Here is a 16,036-nt window from a genome sequence, read left to right as displayed (position 1 = left end):
CGCATATGCTAAGCGTGGCGAGCAGGGAGCTCTGCTGCTCTAAGGCACCAGGAAAGCAGGTACATTTCCATCAATCAAGGTTGGGGGCAGGCTGGGAGGGCGAGGAAACGGGGGAGTGGGGATGGGGATGGGTTCTGGGTCGGTGAGGGCCCCAAACGAGGCTGTGGGACCAAAAAAACGCAAGATGTGTTTACAAAAGGCCCAGGGGGGTCTCGTTGCCTCACCTGCTTCGCCTGATAATAATAATCGCGTAAATGCGTATAATCGTGCACTCAACGCACCCTTCGTGTCGCACCACCCCCTTCCTGTGACCCTGCCCCATCCCCCTGCATAAATATTCGAGACCTCTCTGCAGCCGTGATCCAGCCATGAAGGGTAAATAAGTACGGCAATGGCCTCGGTGCAGTCATTCCATGCCTGTCGTCCTGGCTTATCCTATAGGGAAGTGTCTACCATTGGATGAGTGCAATGGGGGTGCATGTCTGAGAGGTAATAATTCTGGTATCATAGGAGCAGCTGGACGCATTTGTGGGTCTATCTATCTCTCTTGATGGCATAGGTCGTCTGCCTGATAACGGGAGCGCTTTAAAATCCATTGTATGTGCATACATTTGAGAAACGATTACATTTTAGACTTTCTAATTGAATGGGATTGCAAATTAAATGTGTTGCTGCTGTTTGCATCTCTCTGAACTGATCGTCCCCATGTTTGACCGATTTGTTGAAATAGAAATAATGTCGACTAATGATTGCACGTGGGATTGCATTGCGGTAGGAGGGTGGTGGTGTGAACGTGGGTAATCTATACACAGTCCAATACATGTAAGGTACATCCCCATTTGAACAAGCATTGGCAAAGCCAACAGTTTTGGTTTTTGTGTAGACCATGGATAGGCATTTGCCAGGCACTGCCGTGGTGATACTATCCTGGCCATAAGACAGCAAGAGCTGGAAAATGGTGTGAAACACTGGGCATGTGATGCGCAGTGCCTGGCTGACACCTATACACAAGTCATAACTATTGTCTTTGTCTTAATGTCTGTTTTAAGAAGACTTCAGTGCATGCAATGGGTATAAATCAAGTGGCTGAACACATACTTGGTTAAGACATTTTTATTGCACCAGAAGCCCATTTACAGCTGCAGTTACCACTTAACTCTCAGCAGACTGATTACATAATATCACTGACAGGCAAACGTGTGGTGTTACTGCTTGATATTGTACCTCAAAGAGGCTCCAGGAGGACTTGAGTGGGTGGGAACGGGCGTAGGGTTTAGAACTGCTATGGACACCCCGTGAGTGAGTAAATAGCTAAACAACCACATGCTGTGTGGCCCTCCCATGTCATCGCCCTCCAAGCTGTACTCCAATGCAATATTTTTGGATATTAGGTGGCACTGAACCACCACTGAAACCCCCCCCCCCCCCCCCCCCCCCCCCCCCCCCCCACAAGCTAGAAAAGAGGAACACTCCTGTGGCACGAAGAGTGCACTGCTTTGGGGCTGCGACAAACGGAAAGGTTTGCTCAATTTAGGTTAATTATATCAAATAATGGGCACACTGGAGTAAAAGAGCCTACATTCTATGGCGTAATATGTTAAGTGAAGAAGACGCCGTATGTAGATTGAAGGTGTTTATTTTAAGTTAAGAGGAGAAAGCAGCAGACACCTCTGCAGGGCACAAAAAGACACAACACCAACTGTCCGAGCTCGAGCTCGGAATAGAACATCAACAACAAACGTAATGTAGAATGTACAGACCTCGTAATGAACCACACGGCTGAGGATAACAACCAGTATTAACAAATGCATAAACATAACATAATACGTAATCAGTGTGGGGAGGAATTGTGATGATAGTGGGGTGGGGGGTCCTTTTTAGTTTTGTCAATTGGGTGACGCTAAAGCCTCGTGGGTGTTGGGTTATTTACCCATCCATTGACTGTCCATTGCCATGCAATCTGTATGGCCATTTCCTCCCACTATAGGCCGCTGCCCACCCTAAACACACTGTCCTGCGATAGTTTCCGAGCTAGCTCAGTCGAGCTGTAACATCAAACTTTGTGCTGACCGCGTCCGCCAGTATTATTTAAAAGCAGTTCTATGAGAGTTAATTGCTTGACTACGTTATAAATGCGTTACTGGTGCGCTACACTTTTCTTAACCAAATGTGTCTTCAGCACTTGATTTATAAGCAGTATGCGTGCACTTGCTCGGACTCATATTAAAAACAATAATTGGCAAAGCTACCCGTTTTGCCCAGCTACCTTACCATTTCCCAGCTGTTACTATCTTCTAGCCAGGTGGCACTGTTCTGACAGTGTTAGGAAACTGACTATCCTATGTCTACACAAATGCCCAAACAGTTGCTTTTGTATGTCCCGTTGGCCCTGCCACACCTCTTCTCCTTACTGTTTCATGTGTGTTTCATTGCCCCTTTGTGTCTTGCAGGTAGCGTGCCCTCTCTGGCTGCCGGCCTGCTCTTCGGCAGCTTGGCTGGGCTGGGTGCTTATCAGTTGTCGCAGGATTCCAAGAACGTGTGGCTCTCTCTGAGTAAGTATGGCCGCTGCCCTGAGATAGCGAGGCAGTGCCTGGGACTGTCTGATATTGCTTGGTGGGTGGGTGGGTGGGGGGGGGGGGGGGGTTCGGGGAAGCACAGAGCGGTTTGCAGCGGCCAGCCCTACGCTTCTAGCCTGGGGTCTTGCCATCTAATGATTTCACGCTTTGCCAATCCACGCACGAAGACAATGGTAAGGGATGGTCTTTCACAGAGTATACACGCATTGGACATCTTGCTTTGGACTATGACCGCCTACTGCTGAACCCGCTTGCCTTGTAGCGTGCATTGCAGATCTAGGACATGTCAATTCAAAGAAACCTGCAGGTGATGGGGACAAGTACTGTGACTGTCATTTGTGTAGCGCCTTTCCCCATCGGTATGGCCTCTAAGCGCTGTAGGTGAACGCCCTCGGGGACCGAAGTGCAAGGTATGGGGAATTTGTCAGAGGAGTTTAGACTGCGTGTGTGCCTTTGCATGAAAAGTATAATGATGCAAAGGAGTACACGTGGTCCAGAGGAGGTGTTCGTGACGTGAGGTGTGCATCAGAAGTCTCGAGGAGCGTGGGGGGGGCAAGGTCGCATATCTCTAGTTGGGAACAGAGGCTGCAGGGGTGAGGTAGGCAAAAACCTAAGTAAATGCATATAACCCTGAGAATATTCTAGAAGAGGTGCGACTCTTGCAGAGGTGGGCTTGCGAAGACTCGCTTGGGGAGGCTAAAGATTAATCTTAAATAAGTTCTTTATAGAAACCGTATTATACCCATAGAGCTTCCTTTCTGTTGGGGGTGTCCCAGTATCCATTAAGGTGTACTGCTAGCCTCGGTTTGAACTAAGACAGAGTTGGAGACCTGACGTAAGCAGATGCAGTGGGCCTGATGGCCTTGATGAGTGATGGTGGGTTAGGGGTTTGTGCAATGATTAAAGCAGACGGGTGGGGATTATTTATTTGCATATGCCATGATGGCATTATTGTAGAAAACTGCTTGACATTCTCCATTATTTTACCCAATGAGTAATGCACATGACCCGAGACCTATCCAGGCATGACTTGGGTGAGCAGTACAGCTACTCCTTTGTTAGGTACTTGTGTTGTCCAAATCCAGCCCCAGATCCATGCCAGGTTTTCACAGTAGTCATCATTAAAATCCACGAGATAAATTGGCATACAATGATTCTAAATGCATGTAGATTTTTCATCATGAATATTAATGAGGGATATCCTGTGTGTAAACCCATCAGGAGTCCAGCCCTCGCCCTGAGGCCTGGAGTTGGACAACTGTGGCTGCCATGCTCTGCACATTGTGCTCTCACCATATCGTGCAGTACACGTGCTCCTTAGTTGGTGAGAAGGCTCGCTGGTGCACGTGGGTGTTGCTAAGCGCTTCACCTGACGTGCACATGTTTGGGCCCTGACGCGACTGTCTCAGCTTTTGATGCTTCCGGAGTGTATACATTGAGCGCCATTCAGTTGCGTGATTGCAGCACCTGCTATTTGTTTACAGTGTAAAGAACGTTGGGCGCATGCACTGTATTCATGAAAGCCGCGTGTCTCTTCCTTGCAACTCCATGACACGTTAAATGTGTAACATTGCTCTACATAAGAACTTTGAGAGGAAGGAAAAGTAAACGGACACAGTAGAGCAAAGGCCTGGTGTTCGCTTCAAAGCTCTACTTTCCCAAAACCCTTGCCCATATCAAGTAATTTGGGTTACCCCCGCATCTCTTCCTCCTGTGTCAAGGGGGTGTTGTCAGCGCAGAATGCTTCACAGACGTTCAAAGTTCTGCGACGCCAGTTATTAAAAGCAGTTGTTCAGTGCTTTCTTATCTTTTACTGTATCAAACCTAGTGCGGTGAAATAGTGACTCTTTTGCTTACTGCTTGGTGCACCGTTTAACCTCTTAGTAGTGTTAGCCAAACTAAGAATTGTCCTAGTATTGTGAGCCATTCTCACAGGCGCGGACTCATCAAACTGGCCCACATTGGCCATAAAAGTAGCCCACACCAGCATTTTGTGTTTTTGGTTCGGCTATAGGGCAATAGGCTTATGGCCGAACCAAAAACACAAAATGCTGGTGTGGGCTACTTTTATGGCCAATGTGGCCCAGTTTGAGGAGTTACTTCATTAGGTGACTAATAGTTTTGACCAGTGCTTCTGATTCTTTAAAATGCACAATTTTGCATCACATTTTATGAAATCACTCCCCCTTGGGTACTATTGAAACAGTGTCGCAAAAGGAATAAAAAGCCATTTACAAATGTGGGCCATTTTTCATTGGTGCCTGAGATTATTTTATGGCTCAGTCCCGACCCTGCATTCTCATGTGGTTCGAGTGATTGGCACTCACTATTGCATTTTCTGGGCTGGTTCCCAAGTGCAACGTTCGTGTGTTACTGACAAAAGTGATCTGCTTATATACAGTACACAAGGGTGGCGCACCAGGCCTTCTTAAGCAACTTTGGGACCCAGGGCACAGACACCCTTGGGGGGGGGGGGGTCCGCCCCCTTTAGAGAATCATCAGAGCTGAATATATTCGTCAACAGCAGCCAGGCAGTAGGTTTAGAGCCTTGGCGGCACCCCACAAAATATATTGGCTATTGACTATTTGCGATTTGTTTTCTGAGCAATGGGCACTCAATTCCTTGCACCAGGCAGCCATGTGGAAGGCCCACCTCCAAGGGAGGTGCCTGGGCATGTGCCCCTTTTCCCCCCTCCCATGAAGACCTCTCTAACGCCACACACTCGGGTGATGAGCAGGCATCAGCTCTGAGATGCTTGCCTTTCCCCTTCCCTCAAAAGAAAATGGTTGCCTTGTTCACAGCTTGTGGTGTTGAGGGTCTTGGAGATTGCTCACCCACTTCCATAATGACCTGGGAGTGGAGAGAAATGATGGGTGTTCCCCGCTGCACAAAGCAGAACTTGAAACATGTGCAACACAGCAGTGCAGTCTGTCGTGCTTACAATAATACTCGCATGTCGGAACAGGCTTTCGATTGTGATTGATAAGTGGACATCTGTGAGACTTCTGGTTCCTTTTTGTTTCATTCCCACATTTTACATTGGATCTGTTCGGTTCCCTTTCTACTCGGACATGTTGCTGCATCTGTTCTATTGTAATTTGCCTTTCTGTTGGCCTTGCAGTTGCTTCTGGGACCTTGTCTGGAGTTATGGGATTCCGCTTCTACAACTCTGGAAAGTTCATGCCTGCAGGAGTAATCGCTGGCGCAAGGTATTTCCTTTTTCCTTGTCTAGATCCACCGCCAAACCTTTCGGAGCATTGTGGCAGTAGCTGCACCCAGGAAGAACTTCCTAACAATTATATTTTTTTCTTTCTAAAATCGTTTGGATGATTTGCCAAACACATGTTCAGAGGGTGTTCTAGCAAGCGACTTTACAAAGGGAAGGGTTTGCTAACCAGTCTGGATTCTGAACCTCTCGGGGAGGGGGGACGGGAGGGGAGGGCGTTCGGGGAGGGAGGAGAGGGGGGGGGGGCATTCTTTTTTTTTTTTCTTCTGGTTTCATGCTTTCACCACACCACACCATACCATGAAGCATCCTCTGTTAGGTTTCAACATCAGGCTTTTGCCACAGTCTGTGTTGAACCTACTCTTGGAATGGAGTGTGGCGGAGCCCAGGGTAATGTACTTAGTCGGGTTCTGTGCATTTGTATTATCTCCTTGAACAGGCATTATTAGGCTTGCCTTGAAGTTCGAGGGCGGCCCTGTAGAAAAGGCAACAGAAACTCTGGTAGTCATCAGTTTGCGCTGCCCAAGCCCCCCCCTCTCTTGACTCTCTTCCAGAAATGAGGGTCTAGGCACGGTGGCTTGTCCAGGAGACAGATGAGTAAAGCTCTCAAAGAAAGCCTGTTACTGCTCCTTGTGCTTTCAAACCCTACATGGTTAAATACGCTATCATTCTTTTTGATTTTAAGTGTACGCCTCTTAAACATTTTCTTTGACAACCACTGCATGCTCGGAAGATGGACTTTTTATTTGCAAAACCGAAACTGTTGCCCACGTAGTTAAGAACCCAACTTAAAGTTTCAACCAAAGTCTTACACCAAACCTTCATCGCTGGTAGGGTGACCCAGAAGGAGATGGGCTTTATGTGAACTAGCGTTAACAAGAGCAGTCTCAGTCTGTTCAGAAACAGAGATCTGCGCATGGCGTCATTAACCGCAAACGTTCATTTCTATTAATGTTAAGTTACTCGAATCATTCAATTCGGGGTCATGGAACACCTGAAGAACCCCCACTTTTCAGATATTATTCCTAGTCGCTCCCTTTCGTTCCTATAGAGGTTTAGACCAACACTTACCTTGACAGTGCTCGAAGCACAATCGCAGAAAGGTTCACTGTGGATTTAAAGTGATGCACACACCGGCATGTAGCCCCTGACAAAGGCATAAATGCTCATTACTTTTAGTTTCACATTATTTCTATGGCATCGCGTTAGACGTTAACAAATAAACGTGTGCTGAGGGCTTGAAGGTCGCAGCTGACGATGCAGCAGCTATATTTTGGCTTGATCGCTAAACACTGATATTGCAGGAGTCAATGTGGCCAGTTTTAAAAATGCAGACGTTACATGTGCGCAGAACTCCACTTTGAGAATGACCAGCAAAAATGAAGACCTGGTCGATGATGTAACAAAAGCAAACCGCAGGCGGCAAGACGCGCTCTCGCAGAAGAAAATTACATTTAGAAGATATTGAACACCAGAAAAGACGCACAGGCTCTGCGTCTCTTCCATAGACCAAAGATGGCGATGGAATTCGGAGACAGGAGCATGATCTGGAAGTCAGACCGATCTGGACCGCCATCCCAGAGGGAATCCACGTTGTCTGGAGTTGAGAATTCCGCGGAGTAACGCCTTCATTCTTTTCACCAAACACCAAAAAGAAGAGGCCTCTCGGATGAGGCAATGCTATCGATCAGGCGGCTGGAAAAACGCATACTATTAAACCTGAAATCCATGATCACCCCTATAGTTGGGAGCTGGAAAGAGGAAATGGACGAAAGTGGCGTCACTGAAAGTAACCTACAGCGTGAGGAAAAAGAAAGTGAATTTTATGGACATGTTTTGCGTATCTGGAAGTGTGTGCCGACTGACTGCACCATGGGAGTAATACGCTGGACCAAACAATTACCCCGCTTCCCCGGCTCCTCCCCTAAGGTAACATCCCACTCGCCACATCCCCTAATCATTAGACTAACCAATCAAATATACAGCTTGATTCGCTTTGTGCTGCCCTCTCTGTATTTCTGAGGACATTTCCCTGCAAAGATGTACCCACTTGTGACAATGGATATCCTTACTATTTATGGGAAAGGAATTTGACAGTCAAGTCTTAATGCAGGGAACCCTAATAAAGGTCTGTTTAAAAATAAAAAACACAATGCATATTCCAATTCAATAATGCTCCCAAAATTGGTGTATAAGGAAAGGATAAATCTCAAATATATATAAGTACATACTGCCAATAATTAAAATGGATATCCATGTTATTGATGAAGTGCCTAATATCTCCAGTTAAAATGAATATTATCAAAGCACTGTTCATAAAGTGCACAGTCCAAATCTTTAAAGTACATAATGATAAAGCTAATTTGAGCTACTGATTAGGTGTGCATTGGAAATAAAAATAATCGAAGAGCATATTCACAAACGCTATTTTTAAAATGTATATTGTCAATAGTAACATTAATAAAACAAACATACTATTGCATCTATCAAATAGATGCAGACTTAAAATAATGGGTATAAAATTGCAACTTCCTCCTAACAATCATTGCCAGTTAGCTCTATCCTGCGGGTTAACTTGCATACTAAAGTCGGGGCCACAACGTTTCTGATGGCTCTGACATGTTCTGCATTTGTACATTTTAGCCTATAGATTGTGACTCCCTATAATACTGTTTTACACATGGACAGGTTAGAACCATACACTCAGAATGTACTATTGCAGTTTAAAAATTGCTGGATAAGGCCTAGCATTCCACAATCCAATACAAATATTGTTCCCATATTTACTGAAGGGACATTTGAGCTGGGCCTAGATTCCCACTGGCCTATCTATAGCTATAGGATAGCTTGAGACTAAAGTGTGCCTTATTGAAGGTTCTTTTTTTGTTCTGTTCTTTTGGGAGAGTCTATGTGACATGAGGTGTCCTAATAATCAAATTCCTTGTGCACAAAGGTGTGCATTCATTTGCTGGTCATAATTCACAGTGAATGTCTATTGGTTCTCAATTCATCAGCAACAGAAACTAGCATAATCACTTGGGCTTTTTCTTTTTTAAGAGAGGGGGGGGGGGGTTATTTGCCCACCTTTCATTTTCTTTATTTAGTATTGTTAAGATGGATTTCTGAACTCTGACCTGGTGGGCAGAGGTTCGGAAGGCCAGCCTAGTTTCTTGGAACAGGGTAACCTTCTGGATAAGCCAGAACAACCAAGGTAGCATTGGCGGCGGTCAAGACTAGGTCTCAGGAGGGGTGAAGGTGACTGAAAGAACTCAATGAGTACACAAGGGTAAAGGACACATACAAATCGCTCCCATTCAGGTGTAGGTGTGTGTGTGTGTGTGTGTGTATATATATATATATATATATATATATATATATACATACACACACACGCAATCCTACTAAAATACATATATACAAAACCAAGGGGCCTAGAGGATTAATGCAAGAAATGGGTCCACAACCTAGAAAAGGGAAGGAAGCAGGTAGTGCAAAGAATCTTTAAGCAGTTCTTCAGTAATCGTGACCCTAACTGAGAGGCAGTCCAGTCCCTTAGAAGAGGGGAGCCTATTGCTCAAATGTACTTGCAATGCTGGCGCACGCAGTAGTTACAGATGGGGCGAAAACGGGGTCTCTTGTAGGGTCTTTAGCCGCTCAGGAAGGTGGGTGAGGTGATGCAGAATAGTTTCCCACTATTCGTGGAGGGTCCCCCCGAGAGGGCAGAAGAGGTTCCAGGGGTTGGGAATAGTCCGAAGGAAAGGAGGGGCCCATCAGGGGCCACTTGTGCGTAAAAATGGATGCGCTAGGGGCCACCGGTAAGGGTTGCAATTACTTACCGACCCCCCGGCGCACTCTGGACCAAACTTCGGCAGTCGAGTCCAATTCGGTTGCAGGTTGAAAGGAGGCAATCTTGTCGCACTGCAGCTTTCAGCGACAAAGTTACAGCGTTGATTCCCAAACGGGACTGTGGTGATTTCTCTGCTCCTGGTGCATGGATCTTACCAGTTTCACTGTGGAAGGCTTCAGGGCACAGAGGGTCACAGCTGCAATGCACTTGCAAAGTTCGTCACCACAGCTGGGCGACACAGTAACCGTGTCTACTCCTGTTTGGGCGCTCTCTCTTTATCCAGACCTGGGAACGCCAAGTGTATGAAATTCGGTGTGAGAGTGCCGTGAACACAGAGTTTGCGATGTACCAAGTTTCAAGGGCCTCCTCGAAACGGCGGCGGTATCGGAACAAAGGTCCTGAGCAAGCTGGTCAGCCCACTGGTTGGCCCAGGGACACTTCCGAGAAGGCTTACTTGCAGGGTTTGATGAAGGTGCCGAGAATAGTTAGTCCTCCTATTACAATGTTTCGAAGCGCCTTCGCAGACCTTCTAGTTCAATCGGATGCAGAGGGATCCAGCGGGACGACAGCGGGCTCAGGGTGCCAAACCTTCCAGCGGTTCCTTGACTCGGCTTCTTAGTTTCAGAATACTTGGATCCTATCCTTCGTTCAGTGAGAACTCAAGAGATTGACATGGTATGGGTGTTTGGAGCCTTCTCTTATCCAGAAGCTCCTTCGTGCCAAAACAAAGAGGACCCAATGGGAGATCTGCTCACATACAGGCACACCATACGTGGACCACGGTGTCCGAGGTATTTGCAGCACACCAGACTCTCTGGCACCCAGGATGTGTATTGGAACTAGACAGTCCAAACCATGTCTTGGAAGCACACACAAGGCATGCAAAAGCTTGGCGTTTCGTGGGAGAATGCATGCCCAAATAAGGACTGACCTGGGTCGGCTCGACCTGGGTAAGGTGAAGGGGCAAGATGGCCAAAGTACAGGACAAAGAACCTTGTGGCATGGCCATTATAGAGCCAGGCCACCTATTTGTGAAAGGGTTAAAAGTACATGAAAAGGTAAGCTGCCACCAGGCCTGTTAAAGGCACATCTGCAATTCTCCTGAAAAATCCTTTGAGAATATCTAGGACCTTTAGAAATGACAGGAAGATCCAAGTGCGCTGTATTGGAAGGTACATTGTGCACTTGCAACATGTTGCAGAAAAGTTGCAACATTGACAAGGACTAAGGAAAACTGTCCCAGTAGTGACTGTCTGTAAGGGCATGTCAGTTTTCCCATAATAAAGTGAGCTAAATAAAGTGAGTGAAAAGCCAAGGGGAGTGCAGCAGAAGGCTGTGCTCTGGCAAAGTAAGACTATGGTGTTAAACATCGGCAAAAAGTTGGGGGGGTACACAACTGGAGGGAAAAATACACATGAAATGGAAATCTTTCCTAACATGTATTGACTTCACAACTACTAGTACATAGCTTGAAGAGGGGTCAATAACTGTGATCCTGTCCTTCCTTTAGATGTTTCAATCAAAAGATGATTCAGTATGCCTTCTCCTGGACCTTAAATTGTTAGACCTCTGTGGTGGAAACACCAAGCAGTATAATTACTAACATGGTTGCTGACATTTTATAAAAACAAATATATATAAATAGAGATTTTAAAAATTGTGGGGCTACTACTGTGCCCATAGGAGATTGACCTGGCAGTCCAGAGAACCCTTCACTATCTGTCTGCTGAGGGTGCACAGGGATTATAATGTCGCACCTCCTCGTACCACAGGAGTCAACACTCCTGTGGTACGAGGCCTACAAAGCAAGATATAAAAACGAGTGTAACAATCATGTACCTCGTTGGTGGGAGGTAAGAATGATGGAAAACGTTTTCCAATAAAAATACAAAAGGAAGAAAGTCTAAAAACCATAGGCTTGTGGAGTAGAATGTCTGTACGTGGTTATCTACTTCAGGAATGCATCCCGTGTGAAAAGCTTGCACAGTAAACCTCAGCAAAACATGGGGGCATGTATGATCAAAGCTGTCATTGATATGTATTTGCTGTTATGATATTCTGCGGGATATGAGGCAGAATTAACTGCAATATGTCCTGTGATACGGACGAGGTCGGGTGCAGTGTGAGACAGGTGTCAATTCCAGTACTTGCATCAAAACAGTTGGGAGAAGTACGTTCGCTGCAACAAGAGGTCCCAAAAATGGCATGAGCGTTAGAGATGCAGGGCGAGAGGAGCCTGCCTGGGTGGCTCGCCCGAAGGGTTGAGAGTGGCTTAGCTTTGCTGCAGGAGTTGGCCGTGTCACGAGAGGAGAGCAAACGCGGCCCGATGCAGCCGGTTGCTAAGAAACCTGTGGCGGGGACGGGAAGCCGTTGCTCTAGCAATCGCTCGTCTACAAAGTGCACAGGAGAGTCACCTACGCAGATAGCAGTATTTGGATCTGATCGAAATACATTCTAGTGTTTGAACATGAGTTTCCTTGTTTCTGGAGCTTCTTGCCTAGATCTTACTGTAAACTGGACACTTAACCATCCATCTTTTATGCTTTGTCTGTTTGTATTACACTTATTTAGTATAAAATGTATCATTGTTCAGGGGTCGAAATTGGAATTTGTTTACCAGGAGCAAAAAGCAGCTCTTGGGTATTGGGCATTACGCGTTAGGCAGGAGCTACTTCTGGGGAGCTAGTGCATATTGCACGGCAAATCTAACTTGTGCGTAAGATCCAAACTTTTTGTGCATTATATATTCTCCAGTATGCTTTAAATGTATCTTAGGTTTGGCCTTTATTCTCTAATACACATTCCCAAACCTACACAGCCGATATTACATATGTTTGTATAGCACCATTCACAAGTAGCTCCCATTATCAAGCTATCCAGGCTCCCCTTGGCTATAACCAGCAGCTCAATAGCTCCCAGCTCCTGACAATTTCGAACCCTGATTGGTTTTTTTTCATCGCTCTTGTGGTGTTCCTGAAGAAGAAAAGCCCTCTGTTTTGACCCCCAGTGTTAAGGCTGATGCAGTGAAATGGTTTGGAAATACGTTTGGTCCGAGTCTTCATTAAAGGCACCTTTTACTGATGGTCTATATTAATCAAATTGTTCTTATTTAAAAGGTCCAGAACAAGGCACATGAATGGCTGTCAACATTGCAGCTGATAAAATATACCCATATCGGGCTCCAGTGTCTGGTGCATGAGAAATTTCATAGTTACTATTTATTTTTATTTTATAGCCTGCTTTAAACTTATGTTTTAGATGTCCTATGCTTTTTGCCAAGATCTAATTGCCGTTAGGCATATAAGTGTCCAGAAGTGCATATTACTTGTCTTGTGACCACTAGGCGGCTTTCTTCCCCAAAATACACTCTCCAAGTATGCTACTATGTATGTCCATTTTAAGTGTGCTGCTCATGTACATTTATTTTATATATGTGTTTACTGAGAGTCTGTGTCGCTTTTCTTTGGAAATGTTTCTACAGAAAATAATTTTGTCTCCAAAAACAACTGGTCACAAATGTGTTCCTCATGCAGTGGGATGGTGGGGTGACGAGTAACCCCTCCAGAACTGTAAAGGGGAACAGGAGCATAACAAGGGTCCACCAAAAGATAACATGGGGGGCGGTGGGTGAGGGGGGACCCCTGGTTGCTCACAGAATGTGCCATGTTTTATTTTTCCAACACTGATTTCTATTTTTCTTTTAAATGTTTTTTTTTTCTTTTCTTTTTTTCAAATGCAATCAATGAACCTATAAACTGGTAATAATGGATCCATCCTGGAGTAGTGAGGCACTGCATTAATGAGGGAACTCCTCCGTAAAGCTTTTCATGGCTCTGTGCATGACTCAAATTTGCAGGCTTCACTGTTGCTTGACAGTGGCGTTGAATATTCTGAAGCAGAGTGTACCAAAGCCATTGATTTTAGTAACTGTATTTGTCTGCTTATATTTGACTCTAAACCTTATTTGTGTCCTTCTTTGACAGTTTACTTATGGTTGGAAGACTGGCAGTAAAGATGATGGAAAAGCCACATAATCCATAACTTTGTTTTTTTGGTGCTTGAAAATGACAGAACATGAAATCCTTAAATCAAGTGAATATTATTAACCTACATGTTTTTTTATATTAAATGTACACATTACAAAATAATAAAGATTGTAAAACATTTTTCATATAAAGTTTGTACTTTGTCCTCATGGTGGCTGCTTTTAGTGTGACTGTGCTTAAGTAGTCTACCTCACAAGGTGCAGAATAGAGTTTACTGCATTTTGTTTGACCTTTTTTGAAGTTAATTAGAAACGTAATATGTAATATTAGTTTTAGATGAATGTCGCAAGTAAAATATGCAGAGATCTTTCAAAAGGAACTTTCTGTTTAGTTTTAATGCAACAACTTAGTAATAAATTAAACGTCTTTTTGAATGAGATGTATATAATTTTCATCTCCAATGTATGAACTCCCACAGCCTGTGTTAGTTTCAACCAAAGTCCATTTCTGTCTTGCAATTCCTTAAGCATCGAGCTGTAACCACTCCACCCACTTTTTTTTTTTTACCAGAATCTAGGTGTATTGAAAACGGGAAGGCGTGACACCTGCAAAACTCAAGATGACATAGATGGCCATGTACATAACTTTGCTAAGTGTAACAGTATGTGGGGAAAGTACAATTATTCAGTATGTTATTCTCCCAAGTTAATAAACTCTCGAGTTCTTCTCAGCAGTCGCCTAACAAAGCTAAATACTTGACTCATGTGCATGTATTCAGTGTTCACCTAGGTTGAAATGGAACTACGCGGTCATAATCGTAGCCCCAGAACTCCAGTGAGATGGGGCCATAATGCACTGCATCCCTGTCTAGTTTTCTCATTTTGTTTGTAAACTTGCCTAGATCGTAACCCATTTGTTTTGCTTGCTTTCATTTAGAAGAATAAGGTACTTGACTTTGATGGTTCTAATTGCATATTATCACTTCTCATTCATAGGAAAAACAATTATTTGTCTTTCCTATGTATAACATTCTTCTGCCGATTTGTTCTTCTTGTGAAATGGTCCCCCAACAATACCTTCAAAACATTGGCTGGGATCCGGATCCTCATGTATATTTCATCCCATAGCATGTGCTATGTCTAAAGAGGCACCTCAGCCCACACAGTAGCATCTAGGCAAGTACCATTTTATGGAAATGGACAGAGCGAACCAACCAGCGGCTGTTGAAATTTCCTGAATGGCAGCTTCCCCTCAAGAATGTTGCTCTGCTTCTTCAGTAGGACTAAGCTTTGCAACTCGCCTCTTCAAGCATACAGACTATTAACCCTTTGACAGCCATTAGACCTCGCAAATGTGGGTTTTAATGTTAACACCTAGATGAGTGCTCAGATGACCTGCTCTTAGACGAAGATACATGTTCACACCATGAATGGAATATATTTGGCGCTTAAAAAAGTTTGCTAATCTGGAAAACCTCATGAAACCATAAATCCAGCATTGATAACAGAAACTATGCTCTAGAAGGTACCAAAGTTCTACAGAGATCTGTTTGGCCAAGTTACTTACTCCAAATGAAAACCAAAAGTGAACCTCCGGGATGATCTAAACCTAGGTTTCCTGTCCCTTTTTAGGGTGCCAAAAACAACAAAAGTCCATGGAGCAATATTACGAAACTCCGTGCAATCCTTATTCTCATACTAAAAATGTAGACATACAAAACCTGTGCAATACATACTTCGTACACGTTGCTGTTACAAAGAACCATGACATTATGTCACCATTTCTCAAAAAGTGAGAATTGGCACCTGTATTTTCATGTGTCTTCTTTTCACAAAAATAAGGATTACCTCCTTAAATCGGGATCACCCCTATAGAAATTGGCATCAAACAAATATGCTAAAACATGTCAACACATTGTTACAGCTCCACCTCTTTTATAACGCATTTACTCTGGGCCTTCATCAGGACAACACGTGTGCATAAATGCAACAAAATATAGTGTCATTAATTTACTCCTTTTTCATGTTGCATTCAATAAGAGAACCCGGGTGTTTGTATCACACATTGAGAAATATTGGCAGCGGTCTGAAATTATTCCTGCGACCACATTATGCACTGCTTGTTTATATTATTTTACGTTTTCTTTGACCGGGGCAGCGCCTCTACTTTTTTTGTGGACCTTTTGGAACATCTGTGCTTTACCTGCTCATTTCGTTAGGGCTCGCCATCTCCAGTGACGGCAATTATCTGAGCACGAATAGTTGCGAGAGTTGCTGTCATGGAGTAGTGTGAAGGTAATACACTCTTCCCAAGTGCAGATTGTACTCTTTCTCCTGGTGGTGCTGTGTTCACTCGCTTCTGGCGTGTCAGACAAGGAAGCATTGGCCCCATATAGTAAGT

At 44.5% G+C, this 16,036-nt stretch overlaps 1 protein-coding gene across 1 annotated transcript in view; it reads left to right on the top strand.

Moving 5' to 3' along the window:
- Positions 1 to 13,816, top strand: part of TMEM14C (transmembrane protein 14C) — a 49,291-nt gene extending 35,475 nt beyond the window's left edge. The window contains exons 3-5 of the mRNA XM_069613438.1: positions 2,451 to 2,552; positions 5,699 to 5,786; positions 13,634 to 13,816. Coding sequence (XP_069469539.1) covers positions 2,451 to 2,552; positions 5,699 to 5,786; positions 13,634 to 13,691 — 248 coding nt within the window. The 3' untranslated portion in view covers positions 13,692 to 13,816. The remainder of the gene's footprint in view (positions 1 to 2,450; positions 2,553 to 5,698; positions 5,787 to 13,633) is intronic.
- Positions 13,817 to 16,036: the final 2,220 nt, after the last annotated feature.

The sequence above is a fragment of the Ambystoma mexicanum genome, chromosome 5p (genome assembly GCF_040938575.1).
Source record: "Ambystoma mexicanum isolate Mex_15411 chromosome 5p, UKY_AmexF1_1, whole genome shotgun sequence".
NCBI classification, from domain to species: domain Eukaryota; kingdom Metazoa; phylum Chordata; class Amphibia; order Caudata; family Ambystomatidae; genus Ambystoma; species Ambystoma mexicanum.
The sequence above is the reverse complement of the archived record's forward strand: the minus strand, read 5'-3'. Positions and strand labels throughout refer to the sequence as shown.